The 21,964-nt window shown below is 51.8% G+C and overlaps 1 protein-coding gene across 9 annotated transcripts in view; it reads left to right on the top strand.

The window, feature by feature from the left end:
• Window positions 1–21,964, top strand: part of HRH2 (histamine receptor H2) — a 52,761-nt gene that overhangs the window by 14,667 nt on the left and 16,130 nt on the right. For 2 of the 9 annotated variants that reach the window (XM_017864102.1, XM_017864100.1), the window contains exons 5-6: window positions 7,700–7,833; window positions 9,784–11,379. In XM_017864102.1, coding sequence (XP_017719591.1) covers window positions 10,304–11,379 — 1,076 coding nt within the window. In that variant the 5' untranslated portion in view covers window positions 7,700–7,833; window positions 9,784–10,303. Of the gene's footprint in view, window positions 1–1,494; window positions 2,148–7,699; window positions 7,834–9,783; window positions 11,380–11,487; window positions 12,422–12,476; window positions 13,326–18,278; window positions 18,415–21,964 lie in introns of those variants that run through there. The other 7 variants (XM_017864103.1, XM_017864101.1, XR_001883819.1 and 4 more) reach the window with 6 other exon arrangements.

Consider the following 21,964-nt stretch of genomic DNA (forward strand, 5'->3'; position numbering starts at 1 on the left):
ATTGAGCTGCCTTGGAGGGGTCCAGGAGGCCCCTCTGCAGAGCTGATGTGTGTACCGAGACGGGAATGTCCAGGTCATCAGAAGGTCACAGACCAAGCTCTGGGGAGGAGCAGGTGTGTAGTATCCGAGGAATAAGAGCAAGGTTAGGGGAACCAGTGTGCACCCACTGAGGCCTCGGGTGGTAAAAGAGGAGATGGAGGCCGGGCGCGGTGGCTCAAGCCTGTAATCCCAGCACTTTGGGAGGCCGAGACGGGCGGATCATGAGGTCAGGAGATCAAGACCATCCTGGCTAACCCGGTGAAACCCCGTCTCTACTAAAAAATACAAAAAACTAGCCGGGCGAGGTGGCGAGCGCCTGTAGTCCCAGCTACTTGGGAGGCTGAGGCAGGAGAATGGCATAAGCCCGGGAGGCGGAGCTGGCGGGGAGCGGAGATGTGGCCACCGCCCCCAGGGGTGGGGGAAAGGGGGAGACTCCGGCAAAAAAAAAAAAAAAAAAAAAATTGGAGATGGAGCAGGTTGCCAGGGATGCCGATCACAAGTGGCCTTCTGAGCCGGCGGTAAGAGTGCGGAACAGGACAGAACTGGTGAGGTAGTAGCAGGCAGGTGCTAGTGATTCAAGCGCCAGCAGCAGGGAGGCTGGTGAGGACCTGTCTCAAAACTTCAGGCAAGAGAGGGTGATGGCTCGAACTAGGACTAGGACAGGGGCAGCTGCAAAGGAGAGTAGGTGTGCGTGTGCATGAGCGCATTTCACAGGCAGAAACGACAGTTTGCTGATGGGTTGGAAGTCAGAGGTGAACGAGAGATGGGAATCAAGAAGAATGCGGGCCGGTCGCAGTGGCTCACGCCTGTAATCCCAGCACTTTGGGAGGCCGAGGTGGGCGGATCATGAGGTCAGAAGATGGAGACCATCCTGGCTAACACAGTGAAACCCCATCTCTACTAAAAATACAAAAAATTAGCCGGGCGCGGTGGTGGACGCCTGTAGTCCCAGCTACTCGGGAGGCTGCGGCAGGAGAATGGCGTGAACCCGGGAGGCGGAGCTTGCAGTGAGCTGAGATCGCACCACTGCACTCCAGGCTGGGTGGCAGAGTGAGACTCCGTCTCAAAAAAAAAAAGAAGAAGAAGAAGAAGAATGCCTAAGTGTATAACCTGAGCAACCAGGTGTTTGGAGGCTGGGGAGAAGCAAGTTAGAAAAAAGAATCAGGGGTCCTTTTCCAGCCCCTCACTTCATGATTTATATGCACTTTGTGCCCACAATATGCAGAATAGACAAGTCTACAGAGACAGAAAGCAGGTCGGCGGCTGCCAGGGGCTAGGGAAAGGGAGGAAGCGGGAACGACTGATAATGGGAGCAAGGCCTGCTTCTGGGGTGATGAAAATGTTTTGGAACCAGAGAGAGGTGGTGGTTGCACAACATGGTGAAGGTACTGAATGCTCCCCAACACTGCACAATTTAACATGGTATATTGTATGTTATCTTTGCTTCAAATCCAGGTCCCCCTCTCCCTCACTATGATGCCTAGGGGATGACACTCATCATCATAAAGTGTCCACTCTGACCCTGCCATCTAGCGCTGAGCTGGAGGACACATGTCTCATGGGTAGTGAGACTCTTCCTAGTCTGTGCCAACACCACCAGTTACAGAACCCGCCCCCAGTTCCAAATTCCAGACAACATTCAGATCCATTCACTTTTCAGCCTATGCAGAGGAGTGCCGCTGGGGGCTGCAGAGCTTGGGACAAGACGTGCTTGAGGACAGAAGCAAGAACAAGCTCTGCCTTTGCACCCCTCCTGACTCAGAAGAAATAAAGGGGCAGGACCAGCGCTCCTGGGAGGCTCGAGACTTGCTTTCCGATGAACAGCCTCAACCAGAAGTCTTTTCCTGCCTATGGACTCTGACCAAATGTCCTGCCAGGAAGGAGTTAGACACCTGCAACCACAAAGATGAAAGACGTTTGGATGTTACCACAAGGGAGGAAGTGTCTTGTGCTGTTGATACAACTGCAATCACACCATCTCTTTTAAAAGCCCAAGCCCTTTCTCTACCTACAAAGCCAAATATGTGGAGGCCAAGAACGGGGACTCTGGAGGCTGACAGACCTGGGTTCAAATCCTGATTTTGCCACTTACTGTTTTTAAAACTTTGGACAGTTTCCTTAATTTTGCTGAGCCTCAGTGTCTGTGTTTGTAAGTGGGAAAAAGAAAAATCTCTTTCCTCACATTGCTGTGGTGAAGATTAAATGAGATAATGCCAGGCCTGTCATGAAGTAAGCGTTCCTTATATGCCAATTTGTAGTAGTATTTTCATGGGTTGTTAACTGGCTGAGATCTAGAGATATGGGGTCCCATATCTGCTGCCAGTTCCCTGGGTGATCTTAGGGCTGAGGATTGAACCTTCAGTGACTCCTTATTACCTTCAGAACTAAGTCCAAACTCCCAAGCATTCCATCCCCAGCTACATTTTTCTCTTGAGAACTAGCTGGAGAGGTTGGTGGGGCCAATCACACAGGACATAGCAGGTGTTGCTATTTTTACCCTAACAAGAGGGGAATTAGAAAGCCGTGGCATGCTCAAAGACCAGGACAGTTGGACTGCAAAACCTGTGCAATGATTGAGAGGAGAGGATGAGCCCTGAGGGCTATGAGCTTGGAAGTAGAGGACTTTTTATAAAGGGGCGTCTAGGACTGAGTGGACCAAGCATCAACCCTCGCCCAATCCTAGCCTGGAGCCCATCTCAACCGTATGGCCCTGTCCCACTCCTAAGCATGAGCTAGTCCTCCAGCTTCCATTCCTTTGCGTGTTGTTCCCTCTGCTCAGCATACCTTTCTCCTTCCATTCTCCACCAGTCAAACTATATGTCTATTAGGTTTTGAGTAGGTGATACATACACAAGGTGAAAAGATTGAAAGGTCCCAAGAGACACATGGTGGAAAAGAAGCCTTTCTCCCATCCTTTCCCAGCTCCCATTTCCTCCCCGGAGGCAGCCATCCCTACCCTTTCACTGCCGCCCGCCTGAGCCGGTCCTTGACCGATGTTAATGTGTAGATGTGTGGGTATGCACACATGTGTACCCCTTGTGCATATCGCACTTAGCATCGGCACACTTTTGGAGGCCCTCCCATCAGCCCAGCTAAGTCTTTTGTACAGCTTCACCACGTTCTGTCATGTGTACGTTTACACTTTCCAGACTTTGCCAACACAAGCAGTGCTTTGGGGAATCACAGGGCAGATTCCTAGAAGTGCAACTGCCGGGTCAGTATTCTGAGTGATTTTAACATTAATGGGTTTTCTAGACCCAAGAAAATGCTTCCTTCCACAAATGCATGTGTGTGTGCTGGAGTACACACTCTGGCCCACACACATCCGCTCCCACACTTGCGCACACACGGAGCTGTTGCCTGCTACTGCCCTCAGAGCCAAAGCACCAGTGTCCCAGTTCCCACGCCTGTGTGGTCTCCACCCACAGCTCTTATTAGCCATTTCCTGCGTGTCTGAACTTCTAGAGGATTGGGACCACCACACCTGTTCACATACATCCCCAGCCCCTGCTCCAGGGCTTGCCTTGGGCTCCTGGGCAAAGGCAAGAAGGAGCCCGAACTCCTAACACATAATGGGTCGTCAACACTTTTTTTCCAGGTTTTTTTTTTATTCGTATAAATTTATGGAGTACAAGTGCAATTACGTAACATACGTAGATTGTATACTGGTCAAGTCAAAACTTATCATCTCCATCACCCAAGTAATGTATATTGTACTTATTAAGTAATTTCTTATCACCCACCTCCTCACCATTCAGAGGCTCCATTGTCTAGCATTCTATGTGCTAAGTCCACGTGTACACATTTTTTACCATCCACTTCTGAGTGAGAACATGCAATATTTGACTCCAGTTGCACTGGAGGATATTATTTTAACTAAAACAAGGCAGACACAGAAAGTCAAATATTGCAAAAGACAGGATTTCATTCTTTTTTATAGCTGAATGGCATTCCATTGTGTGTGTGTGTGTGTCTGTATACCACTGCTTCTGTTTCTTTTTTCCGTCTTTTCTTTTCTTTCTTTCTTTCTTTCTTTCTTTTTTTTTTTTTTTTTTCAGGTTCTCACTCAGTTGCCCAGGCTGGAGTGCAGTGGCATGATCTTGGCTCACTGCAGCCTTGAACCCCTGGGCTCAAGTGATCTTCCCGCCTGGGCCTCCCGAGTAGCCTGCACTGCAGGCGTGCACCACCATGCCCAGCTAATTTTTAAACTTTTTGTAGATACAGGGTCTCCCTACGTTACCCAGGCTGGTCTCAAATTCCTGGCCAGTCCTCCCACCTCAGCCTCCCGAAATGCTGGGACTACAGGTGTGAATCACTGTGTCCTGTTGCCTTTTCTTTATGCAGTCATTCACTGATGGACGTGTAGGTTGATTCCATATCTTAGCTACTGTGAATAGTGCTGCGAGAAACATGAGCTCAGATATCTGTTCAATATATCGACCAGCATTTCTTAAATGAAGCTGTCCTGCCATGTTAAGTGGGAAGAAAGGGCTCCCTGGGAAGGCCAGGGATCATTTCAGCTCTGACCGTCTGGACTGAAGCCAGGTTGGTCAGCAGCTTGTATAGGGGCAGCCACTCTAGGCTTGGAGAGGCTTGTCTTCCTTGCAACACTAAAATAACTCTCTACTTCCTTGCAACCCCAAAATAACCCCTCCCAGCCCAATTTGGGTGGCTCCTTGGGGACTGATGCTGGAGCCACTTTCCAATACATTCAACAGGCACCTGGAACATTTGAAGTGGTCGATTACAGGGGAAAAGTTCTGAGAATGAATAGCTCATGAGAATGAGGAACTGGGCGGTGCCAGGCAGCCACCTGCTCAGGCCCACCCCCAGCTGCCACACCCCCGAACCCTGATACACAGCAGGAGGTCAGGGACCCTGTGCCGCTTTTCCCACCTTCCAATCCCATCACCCTCTGCTCGAACTTCTCCTCCACCTGCCGGAGGCATCTCAGGGCTCTTGGGATACAACCCACCACCTTTCTCCTCCAAACGTTCACAGCGGCTGTTCTCTCTGGAATCTGCTTGTCCCGTGTTCACTCAGTTACCTTGTTCCCATCTGTACCGATCTCAACTCGAATATTGCTTCCTTGGGGAAGCCTTCCATACCGAAACCATGATACATTCTGGTGGCGCTATTTCCCTTTAGATAACCCTTAGCACAGCTGCCATCAATAAGCAGCTCCACCGTAGGTCCCGGACTGTGTCTCCTCCCACCCCTGTGATGGGTGCTCCAGATGTGTCTGCTGTGTGCTCACTGCTGTAGCCCAGTCCTCAGCACAGTGTCCTCACCTGGAAGCTGCTTGGTATGTGTCATGCTCATGAATGCTGTTTGCTGGCCATGCAGCTTTAGCCAATGACAAAAATGTTACTGGTAAGAACCTACCACGTACCGGGCAGTAAGGGTTTTCCATCCCTTTACTCTCTTTATTTCACAGCCATCAAGTGAAGGAGAAGGTAGTAGCATCACCATTTTACAAATGAGAAAACTGAGGCTCAGAGAGTTGGAAGTCACGTGCCCAAGGTCACAAAGCTATTTCAGCAACAGCGCTGGAATTAGAACCCAGATCTGTCCAATGTCCAGGTCCTTGCTTTCAGCCCAGAGGCTCCCCTTCACTCCTCACGGTGTCTGTTCTGTACAGTAAGGATCAAACCACCTGCTTCACAGGGTTGCTGTGATGCTCGCCCAGCAGGGGCATCAGGCACAGTGGTCGCTGCATGGATGCTATTTTCTTTTCCTGTTGTACATTACTGCCTGGAAAATCAGATTTATCTTTCAGGCTGAGTGAGAAGGCCAATCAGGCCTTAACTGATTCCCCCAAATTGCTGGCCGCTTGGGTGCAATTGCCAGGCTCCCACAGGGCTGTGTCTGGGGTTTAAGTACTTAAACCACAAAAGGGGTTTCACTTCCCGCTGAAAAGGGAAAAGAAAGTATTGGACTTGATTTGGTAAATTCGGAGGGGGAGCACATCCCAGTCCCCAGCTTGGTTGCTTTTCGAGATGGCCTCGCCCCTCTGGTTTTCAAACCGAGTGCACACCAGCGGCATTTCTTCTGGAGTCTGATGGGTTGGGGCCAGTGAGAGGGAGGCTGTGGCATCAGGCAGACCTGGGGCTGTCTGCCAAGTTCTACCTCTTTCTGTGGAAAGCTTCACCCTCCAAGCCCTGGTCCTCTTCACCACCAGCTGGAAGGATAGAAGAGAAGAGTGGTATTTTGTGTCTCACCACAACTCAATTCCTGGGAAGACACATTCTCATGGTGAATCACCAAGGACTCCACTAAGAAGAGAGCGCTCCCAGGGCCTTGAAAACTCAACACTCTGCCCAATGGGATTAAAAAAACACCCCCTTTCTGTCCACCTCAGAAAGCACAAGCCTCTGCCTGAGGTGAGTACAAGGGAGGTAGAAGTGAGAAAGGATGGAGAAGTTACCTCTGGAAGACTTCCTGGAGGAGGTGACAGAGGAGGCCAGGGCTTGACAAAAGAGTAAGAGCTCTCTAGGTAAGGAAAGGCCTTCCAGGCAGTGAAAACAGCATGTGCAAAGGCACAGAATCAGAATGGGCCTGGCACTTTTCAGAATTAAATACCGCAGACCCAGATCAACGCTACAAGGCAGCAGGTGCTGTACAATCTAACTCGGTACAAAGTGCAGAGGGGTTACTCCTGCTTTTAGGCATCTAGGAGGACTCAAGGAGACAGGTACCTGAGCTGGGCCTTGAAAGGAGAGTAGTTGAAGTGAATACAAGGAAGAGTGAAGCACCAGGCATAGGGGACGCAAAGGCAGAGACAGGAGGGAGAAGGCATGCTGCATCTGGGGACATGCTTGGTTGCCTGAGAGTCTGTGAAATTAAGAGGCAGATGCTGGAGTGCTGGGTGAGACCCTGTTGGAAAGACAGGTTGAAGTCTGATCGAAGAACGGGCATTAAATACAGGCCAAAGGAGTTTGAGCTGAATTCGAATCCAGTCTCTGCCGCTTTCTAGGGGCATGACATCACCTGGCCTCTTTGAGCCTCAGTCTCCTCAACCGTTAAACGGAGATAATGATTTTCCTCACTCGTGGGGTTGTGAGGATTCAGTAATATTTTATGTACTATGTGTGGTGTCGCTTTGCCCAGGGCGATCCTGCAGGACAGTTGTGCCATAGTTCGTTGAACCTTCTTCCCCCTGCAGATGGCAGCTCAGATTGTTTTCCATTCTTGCCATTGCACATCTGCCAGTGGACATCCTTGTGCACATATCCTCATGACAGCAGTTGCATTGCCATGGGCTGGGCTCCCTGAAGGATGGCTTAGATCTAAGTGACCTAGAGGGCCATCCATTATGTATTGGAAATTTTAAAAGAAGTGAAGGAGAAGCAGTTGCTCAGTAGCATGTATGCTGTGTATGGACAGTGTCTGGGGTGTGTCCATGTGCATGCAGAGGCATGAGAAACACAGGAGGCCCCCACATACCAAATGGTCAGCAGCAATCACTTCCTGGTGCAGGGGTGCAGGGGTGCGGTGGCCCTGATTTTTGGCCCTTTCTGTACACCTCAGGGGTACTTGGCTTACTGGAATAAGCCTGTCATCACTTTAGAAGTTTGAAAGGACAGTTTGAGAGACTATTTTTTGTTAGCTATGATGGTGACAATGATGGTGACAAGGATGACATGATTCTTCCTCACAGGCAAAGAGAAGCCATTGAAGGTTGCTCCATAAGGGGATGACGTGGCCCTCTAAGGCAATCCTTCTGCCCACATGGGACAGGAGAGGATGGGAGGGAGACAGAGCGCTGTACAAAATCACCTGCCCTCGAAAAAGGTGACCAGAACTTACGGGAGCTGGGCTTTAAATAGGAATACAGCAGAAGTGGTTCTTCTTTGAAAACTCCATTAAGAAAGGACTCACAGCTGTTTTGGTCATCACTGTCCTCCCAGCACCTGGAGTAGCATCTGACACATTCTGGGTTTTCAAAGAAATATGTGTTGAAAAGGACCGAGGAAGAGAAGGAGGGGCGGGAGGGGAGAGAAGGAGGGGCGGGAGGGGAGAGAAGGAAAGGATTTTCTAATTATAGGAGAGGCTGGTTCACTCAGATTTGAAGACCCCTCTTCCAAACATAACTCAAATGTCAGCCTAATGCCAAAATACCTATACCCGGCTGTTGTGGTAAGTCAGAAAAAATTTTGATGAGAAATAGGGATTCTCAAAAAAAAATACCCTGATTGCTACCCCCTCCAAAGTTAATCAAGTGTGGCGGTGAGACCCATGCTGTTTGGGCTATTTATATAATGAAAAGATCTGCTAAAAATAATACCCGGAGGTTGAGCTGCCAGGACTGGTGGCTGAGCCAGGGAGGGTGGCAGAAGGTGATCGGGAACCCTGATCCCTGCACGAACACAATCGTTATGATTAAATGATGCTTCTCGTATTCAGGTTGCAAACTGCTCCAGGCAAGAGCCTGGGAGAGGCTTAATTTATGTTTTATGGAGATTAGCTTGCTTATGAGAGGAGGTTCCGCCGTCAACTCGATTTCTGCACACTCTCAGAGCTCAGGAGATTGCCTGCTCTCTGAAAAACCAGGAGAAGCTGGTAGGGAAGGACCGGGGCGCGGAGCAGGGCCTCAGCTTGTTTCTCGCCAGTTGGAATCATATACAGCCACCACTGGGAGGGAGCCTTGGAGATTATCTGGTGACCGGGGGCTCTTATTTAATCAAGAGGCATTGCACATGCAGTTACTTTATTGAAGTAGTGTTTGCACTACTTCAATAGTGCAAAGGGAGGAAGGGAGGAAGGAGAAACCACCCAAATGCCCGTGAGAGGGTGATATGGGGATGTTAGGATAAACCTATTCATGGTGAGCCTCCCCACAGACTGTTATGCAACCATTAGAAGGATTGAGTGAGTTCTGTCCCTGCTGACCTGGATGTGGGATCACGTGTTCTGCCAAGTAAGACCAGTAAGATTTAGAGATGTGTTCAGAGCAGGGGTGGCGTGGATGACAGGTGACGAACTGCGGACTAAATCTGGCCCTCTGCCTGGCTTTGTACAGCCTGTGGCTAAGAATGGTTTTTACATTTTAAATTTTGGAAAAGATCAAAAGAATTTTTGTGACACGTGAAAATGATATGAAATTTAAATTTCAGTGTTCATTACTGAAGTTTTGTTGGAGTGCAGCCACGCTCTTCTGTCTGCACGTCATCTGCATAGCTGCATTCTCACTGCAAAGGCAGAGCCGAGCCGTCACAGGCTGCTAGGCAGAACATGTTTATTACCTGACCCTTTTCTGAAAAAGTTTGTCGGCCACCGCCTTAGAGTATGATGACATTTTGCCAAACAGCAGCACCAGATACTGTTCTCAGCACTTCAGAGGAGTAGATTCGTTACATTTGTTTATTCATTCATTCATTTTATCCTTTATTCATCAGATGCTTAATGTCTGTCTGTGGGGCCAGGCACTAGGAACAAACAGATGCAGGCCCTCTTCTAGTGGAGCTGAAAGTCCGTGTCTAGATCCTCAGTACAAGCACTTCCAGCTTTTCCAACTCTTCTCACAAGTCTCAGTATCCAGCCCCTTGCATCCTGCCTCCCTTCTACCTCTCCATTATGTATCCTGATTGCCCGAGTCCCTCCCAAAGAGAGGTATCCAGACTGGCCCCATACTTCCTGGGGTCTTGCCAAGAGGTTGAGATCTAGTACAAGGATACATCTTGAATCGGGTCATGCTTTCTATCTGGTTTCAAGGTGCTTGACATCCAACCTTTGCCTTTTTAGCTCCTGCTCTCCACTGGCTTCAGAGAGGGAGATCCCCAATACTTGACTCCATCACGCAGATGGGAGTGGGCACCAGCTATGGAGAGGGATACAGCTGTGTCTCCACATGACCCATCCTGCATGACACCAAAGCCACCGCCAGACAGTGCCTCGGATTCTATGCAAAACCTGGGGAGTAGAGACCTACCCCAGTCCCGGGAGGAAGCTAGCTCTTCGAGGGATCATCTGAGGACTGGAGTTTGATCCATGAACCTGGCTTCAAGGCTTTGCTTTTCTCTATTCTTCATTCATATTAATTCCCAACACCTTAGAAGGTGTTGCTTAATTTATTTCTAGAAAAGCAGCCCAGAGTCAGTCATTGAAGCCTTCCCCACCCCCCAGCCAAAAAAAAAAAAAAAATTGGACACATTTTGGCTCTGTTGGGAGCCTGGAGTCCAGTGGTTGGCATAATTGTCACATTGGGAGTGGAGAAGAAGCAGCCAGGGGCCCTGGTCAGGGGACCGAGCCACAGGGTCCCAGCATGGCACCCAATGGCACAGCCTCTTCCTTTTGCCTGGACTCTACCGCCTGCAAGATCACCATCACCGTGGTCCTTGCAGTCCTCATCCTCATCACCATTGCTGGCAATGTGGTCGTCTGTCTGGCCGTGGGCTTGAACCGCCGGCTCCGCAACCTGACCAACTGCTTCATCGTGTCCTTGGCTGTCACTGACCTGCTCCTCGGCCTCCTGGTGCTGCCCTTCTCTGCCATCTACCAGCTGTCCTGCAAGTGGAGCTTTGGCAAGGTCTTCTGCAATATCTACACCAGCCTGGATGTGATGCTCTGCACAGCCTCCATTCTCAACCTCTTCATGATCAGCCTCGACCGGTACTGCGCTGTCATGGACCCACTGCGGTACCCTGTGCTGGTCACCCCGGTTCGGGTCGCCATCTCTCTGGTCTTAATTTGGGTCATCTCCATTACCCTGTCCTTCCTGTCTATCCACCTGGGGTGGAACAGCAGGAACGAGACCAGCAAGGGTAATCATACCACCTCTAAGTGCAAAGTCCAGGTCAATGAAGTGTACGGGCTGGTGGATGGGCTGGTCACCTTCTACCTACCGCTGCTGATCATGTGCATCACCTACTACCGCATCTTCAAGGTTGCCCGGGACCAGGCCAAGAGGATCAATCACATTAGCTCCTGGAAGGCAGCCACCATCAGGGAGCACAAAGCCACAGTGACACTGGCCGCCGTCATGGGGGCCTTCATCATCTGCTGGTTTCCCTACTTCACCGCGTTTGTGTACCGTGGGCTGAGAGGGGATGATGCCATCAATGAGGTGTTAGAAGCCATCGTTCTGTGGCTGGGCTACGCCAACTCAGCCCTGAACCCCATCCTGTATGCTGCGCTGAACAGAGACTTCCGCACCGGGTACCAGCAGCTCTTCTGCTGCAGGCTTGCCAACCGCAACTCCCACAAAACTTCTGTGAGGTCCAATGCCTCTCAGCTGTCCAGGACCCAAAGCCGAGAACCCAGGCAACAGGAAGAGAAACCCCTGAAGCTCCAGGTGTGGAGTGGGACAGAAGTCACAGCCCCCCAGGGAGCCACAGACAGGTAACAGCCCTAGCCGTTGGTGCACAGGATGGGGGCACCGGGAGGGGATGCTACTGATGGGAGTGATTTAAGGAGCTGCTGTTTAGATGGTGCTGGTTTCTGTTCTAGGCACTCTTCATGAGCACTTTGTAAACACCCTCTTGCTTAATCCTCCCAACGGCCCCCAGAGGGAGAACTTATTAGCTCCGTTTTAAAGGAGCATATTAAAATTCTCAGAGGACTTGGCAAGACCACACAGCTGGGGCCTGAAGAGTGGCCACCTGACTTTGGAACTCGCGAGCCCTTTTTCCTAGCTACATTGTCCTTACAATTAGGAGTCTTATGTTTGAAGCCTGACTGCCACTAAGGAGTCGTAAGTGTTCAACGAACCCCTCCAGGATAGCACTCAAAACACCATGTCACCAACGCTGCCACTTGATGGGCTGTTGTGGGGTTAAATGAGAAACTCAGCTCAGTTCAGCATTTATTGAGCACCTACTATGCATCAGCTCTTACCGTGGGGGTGTGTAAGTTGGTGGGGAAAGAGGCCAGTGGAGTCAGAAAGGTGGGGCCTTGAAGGTGGCTGAGTTTGGGCATGATACTGTAGATTTTAGGAAAGGTGAAAGAGTTAGAAGCAAGGGTAAGGGTAACTTAAGCAGATCTATGCTTTGGAAAGAGGGCTCTGGGTACCCCTAAGATGTGGACCAGAGGATGAGACTGTAGACGAGGGGGTTGTGGCACTGACTGATGAGAGAGGAAAGAGAAGAAAGCAAAATCAAGGAGGCCATAGGTCTTAAAAGCTTGCAGACTCTCGGATGTTCAGAGTGTGGGAGATGCGAGTGAGGACCACAGGATTCCCCCTCCTGAGGGCACCAGGCAGAAAAGATGCACAGAATCAGAATGAGATTTGGATAAATTCACTGGTGACAAAGCCAATGCAGGATCTTAAGGGAAACCACACCAAAGACCTGAGTGGCACCGAGGAAGCTCACTGTGGGGAGAGGCAGCTTACTGGTCTGGGCTTTCGCTGCTGAGAGGAGCAAATGAAAGGATGCTCAGAGGACACCTGGCACGTAGAAGTTGCTCAATAAATGTTACTTTCCTTTCTCTTCCCACAGACCATGGCTTTGCCTTCCAGGATGCTGGTCTGTGGAACTGACCCTTTCATTCATCTGTTTGTTCATTTGTTCATTCATTCATTTGCAAACATTCATCCAATTCCCACCACATGCCAGGAATTATGATGAATACTGGGGATGTAGAAATGAGATTTTTTTGGGTTTATGGTGATGAAGTTATGGAAAATCAGTGGCACAGCCCTGGTCTCAGCTCTGCCGGCACTCACCTTGTATCCTGAGCAAGTTCCTCCCCATCTCAGGCCTCGGTTTCCTCATCTCATAGAGAGTTGATCTACCCTCACCGGGCTTCCTACTTGCCTTCCAGAGTTGCCTGAAGCTCACGTGAGCGAAGGGACACAAACATGCTCTGCCGTCTCCCAACAGGACATAAGTCCACGCTGGAGCACTGAGCATCAGATTCAAGAAAAGCTTGTGTGGATACTGCAGACCCACCAACAAGGGTTCCAGGTTCTGGAGTTGTGGGGGCAAAACTGCCTAGTGAGACCCCTGCATAGTCCCTCTGGTCCTTGTAGCTGCCACCTCCATTCCCAGGGGTGGAGTGTCCCTCCATAGACTTGGATCTGGGGCCCTCTGCTCCCTCACCACTGTCCATCTGAAGCAAGCCTGTTGCTCCTGCATTGAACTGTGGCCTCAGGCCCTGGACCCTGCCCCTCAAATCCACCCTCCAAGTGCACACCTGGAAACTTCCGCTTCCAGTCCTGATGGGCAAAACGCCCACCTACCATATCCTTGCGCAATCTCTTATTCAGGAGGCAGCTGGAGTGCAGAGCCTACTCAGTTCACAAAGCTTAAAAAAGAAAAAAATACGGGGATGTGGTTCAGCTAGAAGGTGGTTGCCGCTCCTGGGTTTAGTCTTATGTATTACTTTGTGTTTGCCGTTACCTGTTGGAGCCCTGGGTTAATAAGCCGCCTTTTCAGTGGAGTCCTTAAGGGAACCTCTTCATTCAATAAGCACTTAACAACAATAGCTAACATTCATTGAGCACCCACTACTGGCCCCTTTTCAATGTCTGACATTGTTTCCAGGCATTCATTGTTCCTCGGGGGCATACTACTCCCACCCCTGCACCAAGTGCTAAGGGCACGAAGTGAGATAGAGCATCTCCTACCCCCTGCCACCCTCGGCCACCTTCAATTGCTCATGGTCTAGTTAAGAAACTGACTGGTCAGATTCAGAGCCACACATGCCAAGGATTGAAGCCCGGATGGGGCTGGCACGTGGGCCCAGGAGCCCATCCCGGAGAGTAGACCTCTGAGCTTTTAAATGCAAATGAGAAAGACCCTTTCATCCAAGGCAGGACTGGACCCTTGAGACTCAGGGCCTCACTTCTTCCTCCACACAACCCTGTGAAGCAGGGACTTGCTTAATCTCCACTTTACAGATGGGAAAACTGAGGCTCACAGAAGTCAAGTAAACTGCCCCAAGGGACACAACCCAAAATTGCGATCTGAGCAACAACAGAAATAGCAGCACCTGCCATAGACTGTCCTCTGGGTGCCCGGCATGCTGCAGGGTATGAGTGTCCATCTCCTGTTCTGATCCTTGCGGGCACCCTGGGTGAGGGGCTGTGAAGAAAGCAAGGCCAGCAGAGAGGTGGTGCCTGCCAGGGTCATGCATGCAGCCATGGAGGCAGGGCCAGAGGCAAGTCCAGGGCCCATGCTCCTGGAGAGCACAGCTGTGGTCTGTCCTCCAGTGGTGCAGGGGCAGAGGGCTTTGGCAGAGAAGGGTTGGGGAGCCAGTCAGAGGGCCCCACACCATGGTTGAGGGCATGGAGGGTGGAGGTAGCCAAGAACAGCCAGAGGTTGATACTCCCACCAAGACTGCCAGGGCGATCAGGGCCTCGTGTGTCCCTCGATAAGCTCGGCTCCCAGTTTCCCTGCTGGCTGATAGCATGTCCTTCCAGCTCTCCGTCTGGGGACAAACCTGCACTGACCCAGAGCCCTTATCACTGCCAAGACTGGGCTGTCTGCCTGAGCCAAGAATTCCAAAGGGAACTGAGCCAGCCTGCCCTGTGTGGGGTGGGGCACCATCGGCCAAGGGGTGACTCCAGAAGATAGAGTGGCCAAGCTGGCTGGTCCTCCCTTCCCTGTGGCCAACTGGCAGCCACCCCACAACGTTCCTGCCCGGCCTCTAAGAGTGCTCTTTGCAGCACACCCAGAGCCGCTCACCCCACAGTCAGGGGCCCCGGCTAGTCCCACCATTTGAGAACCTGCTGGCTGCCTTGTGGGCAGATACCATCTGCCCCTAATCACCCCTCATCACCTCTCCCCTGTCTGCTCTCAGATACCCCTGCTCCCAGCCGCTCCCTGTCTGCTCCGTCACTCACAGTGAGCTCCCTAAATCATGAATCTCAGTGTAGTGCCCTGCTCAGGACCCTCCTCTGCCTCCCACGGCCGCCTGCACATAGGTAGCCCTGTGTCCATTTCCTGTGACTGCCATAACAAATCCCCACCAGCCTAGTGGCCAAACATAACACACGTTATTCTGTTGCAGTTCAGAAGGCCAGATGTCTGAGATCAAGGTGTTAGCAGGGCTGGTTCCTTCTGAAGGCTTCCAGAGAGCCTCCCTTTCCTTACCTTTCCCCACTTGTAGTTAGCCTGCATGCCTTGGCTTAGGGCCCCTCTCATATCACTCCAGCCTTTTGCTTCCAAGGTCACGTCACCTTCTGCTCTGCTGTAGCCAGCTCTCTCCCTCTACCTCCTTGTTAGAAAGACACTTGCAATTGCACTGAGGCCCGCCTGAGTAACCAACCCATGCTACTCTAGAACCCCAGCTCACATTTCATAACGTCATCGAATCTGCAAAGTCTGTTTTGCCGCATAAGGTAACACTCTCAAGGGATTAGGATGTGGACGCATTTGGGGGCCATTATCCAGCCTCCCACAAGTCCCAACCCTCTGACCCATCCTGATTTGGTCCCTGCCCACCATCTTGCTGCCTTTCCTGCCACCTCCCCGGCCCCATCCACCACCCTCTGCCCCAGCCAGAATAAACCACCCAGAGCTCAGTGAGAAGCATTTACCAAGGACTTGCCACCTGCCAGCACTGTTTGCGGTAGAGCAGTGAGCAAGTCTGAGGCCCTCTTCTCATAAGAATGTTACTCTACAGCAGGCATTCTCACAGTGTGGCCCCCACCCGCAGGGGACTCCCGGAAACAGAGGAGCTGGCCTGGGCCGCCAGCCTTAATGAGTGGCAGAGCTAGAATTTGAGCCCGAGTCTCTCTGATCCCAAAGCCTAGACTCTAGGATGAAATGCTCTCTGGATTTGAACTTGGCCCTGTTTTTGACTGTCACCTCAGTGCTAGCCCTACACATACCAGATGAGGAAAATGAGGCACAGGGAGGCAAGTGACCTGTCTGAGGTGTGAAGCAAACTCAGGAGAGGCTGGGAGGAGAACCCTGTGTTTCTGGACCCCTGCCTAGGTCTCTTTCAGCCCTTTCCCCACCCATTCACTTGTTCATGGTAATCTCCCAAGGCGGGAGATAATATTCATTAGCACCTGGGCTATCACAGTCTCCGGGCGTGGCCCGTCCTCATGCCTACACAGTCCCTGGGCCTGTGCCTGTGCCTGTGGCTTCAGTACTCCTGATGCCTGGAGGGCTGGAGTCACAGCTGGTGCCTCCGCAATCCTTCCAGCTCTTCTTCTGTCCCCCCATCAGCTCAGCATCCCAGCTGGCCCCTGACTGGCTCCCTGAATTTGCTTTTCTTCCCTCTGTGAGGTTTTCAGGCGTAAGTTGGATTATACTCCACTTCTCCTATTGCTTAGAGTAAAACAGCAAATTCTTATTCCCATCTCCAAGGCCCTGCCCTGCCACGACCTCCTCTCCTCCCCTCTGGCTCCCCTCAGCCCACATGGTGTCTAACCCCATGCAGGCTCCCCTCAGCCCAGACCCTCTTCTTCCCCCTCTTGACTTACCCTACTGGTTTAACGTCTGCTCCCCCTAGACCGTAAGCTCCATAGGACAGGCCCCTGTCTGTGTTGTTCACTACTGGACCCTAACACGTGGCACTGTGCTTGGCACAGAACAGGCCCAGGAATATTGCTGGTTGAATAAAGGAATGAGTGAATGTCTTGTGATAGGCCCCCAAGAACCCTGAGAAGTGAACCCACCCCCACTGTAGAGATCAGGAAACCACGTCTCTAAGAGAGAAGTTCCAGAAACCTCATAAGAACTCAGAGATTCCTGGTTCCCCTTTTTAGCTTGGATGGCACAATAAGCCTCCCTGCAAATACTGGCATCGGGGCAGGCTTCCTGGCAGAACCCAGCACCAGCTCTGAATCACAGAACCGCGGGGTGGGAACAGCCTAACCCCTCTCCAGCTCCAGCACAGATGAACCCGGGAAGGTGGTGCGACTTCTGGCCAATAGCATAGACAGCGAGCTCTGAGTCAGGATTGGAATCCGGAGTTCCCAACAACCTGGGCTGCATCCACAGCATCACCACGGCATGTCCTGATTTGGCCAGAAGTCAGGGGCACAGCTTGAGGAGCAAGACTGACTTTATCTTTTGCTCCAAATCCAATCTCAGAAGATGAGGCTGCAAACCACATGTCTGATACACACACTTCTCAAGAAGAGCTGTTGCCCAGAAGATAAGTTTCCTTAAGGGCCTGAATGTGTTCACCCCTTCAAGAGCCCCAGCTTGTTCACTTACACATTCAGCTCTACTGAAATGCTCCCTTTAGCACGTGGTTTCAGTGTTCCTGCCTGGCCTCTATGAGTGCCCTTTGCATTACACCCAGGGCAGCTCACGCCACAGTCAGGGGCCCCGGCTGGCCCTGCCACTCGGGAACCTTCTGGCTGCCTTGTGAAGCTGGATCCCTGTCTCACAGCTGCTGCGGGTGCTCTCCTGGGGTGCTGGAGGGTGAGTCTGCCTGGTATGAGTTATGGCCCCACCACTTACTGGTTTGATGACCTCGGGCAAGTCACTCTCCAGTCTGAGCTGCAGCTTCTTTACAGTAAAATGCTGATAATCATCAGACTTACTTGGAAAAGTCAGCAAAGGCGTAAAGGGCACAGACATTTAGCGTAATTCCTGGCATGTGACAGCTACTTCAGCAAATGAGAATTTTCATTCTTCACCATCCATCTCATTTTCTTGTTCCTGTCTGCCTGCCTGCCTTCCTTTTTCTTTCTTTCCATTTTATTGTAAGTTTTTTTCAAGCTACATTTGATATATTATAGAATTCACCTGTTTGAAGTGGACAGTTCAGTGGTTTCTAGTATATGCATGGAGTTGTGCATCTACAATCACAATCCATTTTGGAACATTTCACCACCCCCCAAAAGAAATCCTGCACCTGGGAGCTGACCCCCACCCTCCCTGCGCTCCACTCCCTGCACCTTCACCCCGAGGTGGCCATGCATCTGCTTTCGGCCTCTCTGGACCTGCCTGTGTGACATTTCATGGAACAGGTGCTCTTCTGTGCCTGGCTCCCTCACTTAGTGTAACATTGCCACGGTGCTATCTTTATTTTCCGCCTTTTCTTCCTTTGCCTCTTTCTTCCATCCTTTTTGCTGTGATTTTTCCTTCCCCTGTTTCTTCTTTCCTTCCCTTTCTTCCCTCCAAAGGCCCAGTTTTCCTTCCCCAAGTGTTCGGGCTTTAGGGCGGCTCGTGGCCTCTGCAGGCTCTGGGTGGAGAGCTCGAGGCTGCACCGTGGGCCATCGGGGCCCAAATCCCTGCCCGCCCAGCTTCTCAGGGCCTGCACTTCTGCACAGCAGCCACGTGGAGCAACGGTGCCAGCACACAGTTAATCCTCTTCCTCTTCTGTCTCTTCAGAGAGTTTGGGGAGTGAGAGCCCCTCCCACTCCTGGAGAGGAAGTCAGGGGAAGGAGAGCAGAGAGGAGGTGGGAAGCCCTTTACAGCCTCAAAAGTCAAGGAGAATAAATCGTGGCCCCCCAGGAGTCACTGAAAGGTAGAGAACCTTCCTACATGGGTCTGGGGATGGTGACTGGAAGCCATCTGGAGACTCTGGCTTCTACCTGTGAACCCCTCCTTCCCCTCCTCTGCCCTGCCTTTACCCTGATCTACACCTCCTGGCTCCCTCTGAGCTGGTCTGAAGGTGCTACCTTCCCAGGGACCGAGATGGGGTGGGAAGGGGCACCATGCCTTCGGGGCCACTGCTAGTACATTTGTACCCTTAAGAAGGAGCATGGTGGCTGGGCGCGGTGGCTCATGCCTGTAATACTGGCGGTTTGGGAGGCTGAAGCGGTGGACCACCTAAGGTCAGGAGTTTGAGACCAGCCTGACCAACATGGTGAAACTGCATCTCTACTAAAAATACAAAAATTAGCTGGGAGTGGTGGTGCGTGCCTGTAATCCCAGCTGCTTGGGAGGCTGAAGCAGGAGAATCGCTTGAACCTGGGAGGCGGAAGTTGCAGTGCACTGCCGCCTGGGTGACAGAGCCAAACCCCACCCCCGCCCCCCCAAAAAAAAAAAGCACAGAAAGGCGAACAAATGAGGAAAAGGCCCTTCCTCCAGGGGACCCGGCCCGGGGTGCACAGCCTGGCAAGCAGAGGAAGGGCTTGTTGCAGGCCCTTGCCCCCTTCACCTGATGCCTTTGTGCAGAGAACGGCCTGTACAACCGTATGGGGGCTGCATACTTTCCAGACCCTTCAGGAGACAGCCCAGCAAAAGGCAGGGGTCAGAAAGCTTTTGCTGCAAAGGGCCAGATAGCAAATATTTTAGGCTGTGCAGCCCATTTGATCCCTGTTGCAGTGCCGCAGCTCTGCCCTTGTAGGGTGAAAGCAGCCACAGACCGTACACAAATGGATGGAGATGGCTGTGTTCTCATAACACTGTGTTTATGAACACAAAAATTTGAGCTGCATATCATTTTCACAGGGTCACAAAATGTTATTCTATTATTTTCAACCATTTCAACAAAAACAGGTGGTGGGCTCAATTTGCCTGTGGGCTGTCGTTTGCCAGCCCTGGCGTGGGGGAAGAAATGTGTGTCATTTCCAGCCCCTGGCTGTGTGACCTTGGGCAGGTGCCTTGCCCTCTCTGAGTCTCAGCATGCTCATCTGCAAAATGGGAATAAAAATGCCTCCCTGAGAGAACTAGGATAAGATTTAGCACCGATTTATGCAAAGCACCTGGCACAGAGCAAATGCTTAGTAAGTGGCAGCCTTTATTTATTTATTTATTTTCCCCATGGCCCATTTGCCAAGGAGCAGCTGGAAAGTTCAGGGCAGGCTCTGTGGATGCATGTCTCAGCTGTGCTACTGAATTGTTCCAGGGGGGTCCTGACCCTAAGCCTGGTGCCCCCCATCTGAAAACGGGAGACTTGGATCGGTATCCGGGGACCATTCCAACACTAACTATATATAAATACTTAACAACGGAGAGTGCATGCCAACCCCCCAACTGTGTTGTGTCAAGAATCTTCTGGCAAGGGTGGTGAGGAACGTGTTTTTCATACTAATGAGTCTCTCGAAGTGTGGAGGCAAATTCAGTAAAGCGTGTCCTTGTCACGACTTGAGTTGCCGGTTCGGGAGTCAGGGGCAGGTGAGGGTGCAGGCTGGGCACAGGGCGGGACTGCTGAGAGAGCCCCAGCCATGGGGACAGAAGACCAGACCAGACTTCCTCATTCCCTGCCACAGATTGGCTGTGTGAGCTTGGAGAGATCGCATCCCTCTCTTGAGTCCCAATTTCCCCATCTGTAAAAGAGAGCTAAGCATTCTGGCAGCTGTCCCTGTCCCTGAAGCAGCAGTGGTGAGTCACAGGGCTCCCTGTTTTGGGGTATTCATTACACTCGCAGTGGCTGTTTGTGGCAGAGCATTCAGAGAGTGGAAGGGGGTGTGCCTGCATTGCAGGGTGTACACAGCCCTTGAGGCTCTCCTGGTGTAGGAGGACCATTCCCTCCCCACCCTGCCTGGAGATAGGAAGTCGAGGTGGTCCCGACTGCCCCAAACTGGCAGGTGGTGCTACACAGCCATCAGTGTGCCTGCTTCTCCTGTCTCTGATCCATGCAGAAAGCTGCAGAAGGTAGCGAGGGCCTCACAGACGGGAGGTCGCAGGTCCATGGAGGACACTCAGTCCCTCCTCATGTGAGGACTGACCACATCCCTTTGTCACCCAGGTACAGACTGTCAGGGTGGGTGCCAGGGCTGTCCCCAATGCCCAGAGGATTCAGGGAACTTCTCCTTCTCATGCTGAATCTGGAGACACAGTTTTAAAACTTACTGTGAAAATGGAAGATAAAATGGAAAGTCATAGAGAACCCCATGTCTGTTGCCATCCTTCCTAGTCCCTGAAGTCACAGCTCTACGCTCCCTTCCCATCGTGGTCTGGGTGCAGACACGGCCTTAATATCATGGTGGTAAGAGGATGCACACGCTCTTGTTCTGCCCTGCTTTTGTTCCACCTGGTGTTCGTTCCTGAGCAGGCTGCAAGTCTCTCCCTTTTGTGGCTGCTGAGTTTCCTGCTGTCTCCCCCATTCACTCGTCCCTTATGAGACACTCTCACAAACTGGGAAGCCATCTGTGACATGGCGGTGGTCTGTTGCCAGAGCTCTGAAGGCTGACCTCCCCAGTTGGCTGGCTAGCTGACATGGGGCAAGTGACTTCCTCTCTCTCAAACTCTGTCTTCTTCATCTGAAAAATGGGGTTGATCATTCCAGCGCCTCCCTCCCAGGGCTGGGGAAGGAACAGTTGAGTGAGTGCCCATGCCCCAGTAGTGGAGCTTGGCACGCACACCTGGACGTGCCCAGGTGTAAGATACTTTGTTTTATTCTGCTCTGGGACCTTATAGGCTACCACTTCACAGATGATGGAAAAACTTAAATTTTCTAGGTCAGGGAAATTTTCCAGGTCAGGGAGCTCAGCCACTTCCAGTAGTAAACATGGTGGCTTTGGAAATGGCACGCAGTCCGTACGGGCTTCTCTCCCCTCCCCACCTGCATCCCCCTAGTGTAAGTCCCCAGAGGCTGTCTGGCCCCAGTGGCATTCTCTGGGCTACTCCAGACCTGTCTTGTCAGCTTCTCTTTCCATGGCAGCCACGTGAACATAGTTGGCGGGCTCCTGGGCTCTCCCTGGCGCTGTCCAAAGCCAGCTACATCCCCCTGCAGGCCTTTGCCTCTGCTATGGGTCCCCACCCCTAGGACACCCTAGCAGGCAGTCCCCAAGGCTCAGCCATGTGCTGAGGCTCACTGTGGGCTCTGGGAGATTTTAATGATCTCCTGCAGCCCCTGTGGAGGAGAGGAAGGAGGAACTGGGGTGCAGCTTGAGGCCTCCTAGCTGCTATTTCTGTTCCCCTGCAGGGGCCCCTTCCTCTGAGACAGCCTTGTTCTGAGCTTCTAGATGGGAAGTGAGGCACAGCCTTTGTGCTTTCAGACCCCCCAAACTCACTTTCTAGTGACTCCCGCTCCCCTGCCATCCAGGTTTTGACCCAACAGGAGAGTGTTGGGAGTGGGGAGCAGGGCCCAGCCTAGCATCTAACTCAGCCTACCACCTTACTCCCCA

Source organism: Rhinopithecus bieti, unplaced genomic scaffold, assembly GCF_001698545.2.
Source record: "Rhinopithecus bieti isolate Rb0 unplaced genomic scaffold, ASM169854v2 scaffold_74563, whole genome shotgun sequence".
Lineage (NCBI taxonomy): Eukaryota > Metazoa > Chordata > Mammalia > Primates > Cercopithecidae > Rhinopithecus > Rhinopithecus bieti.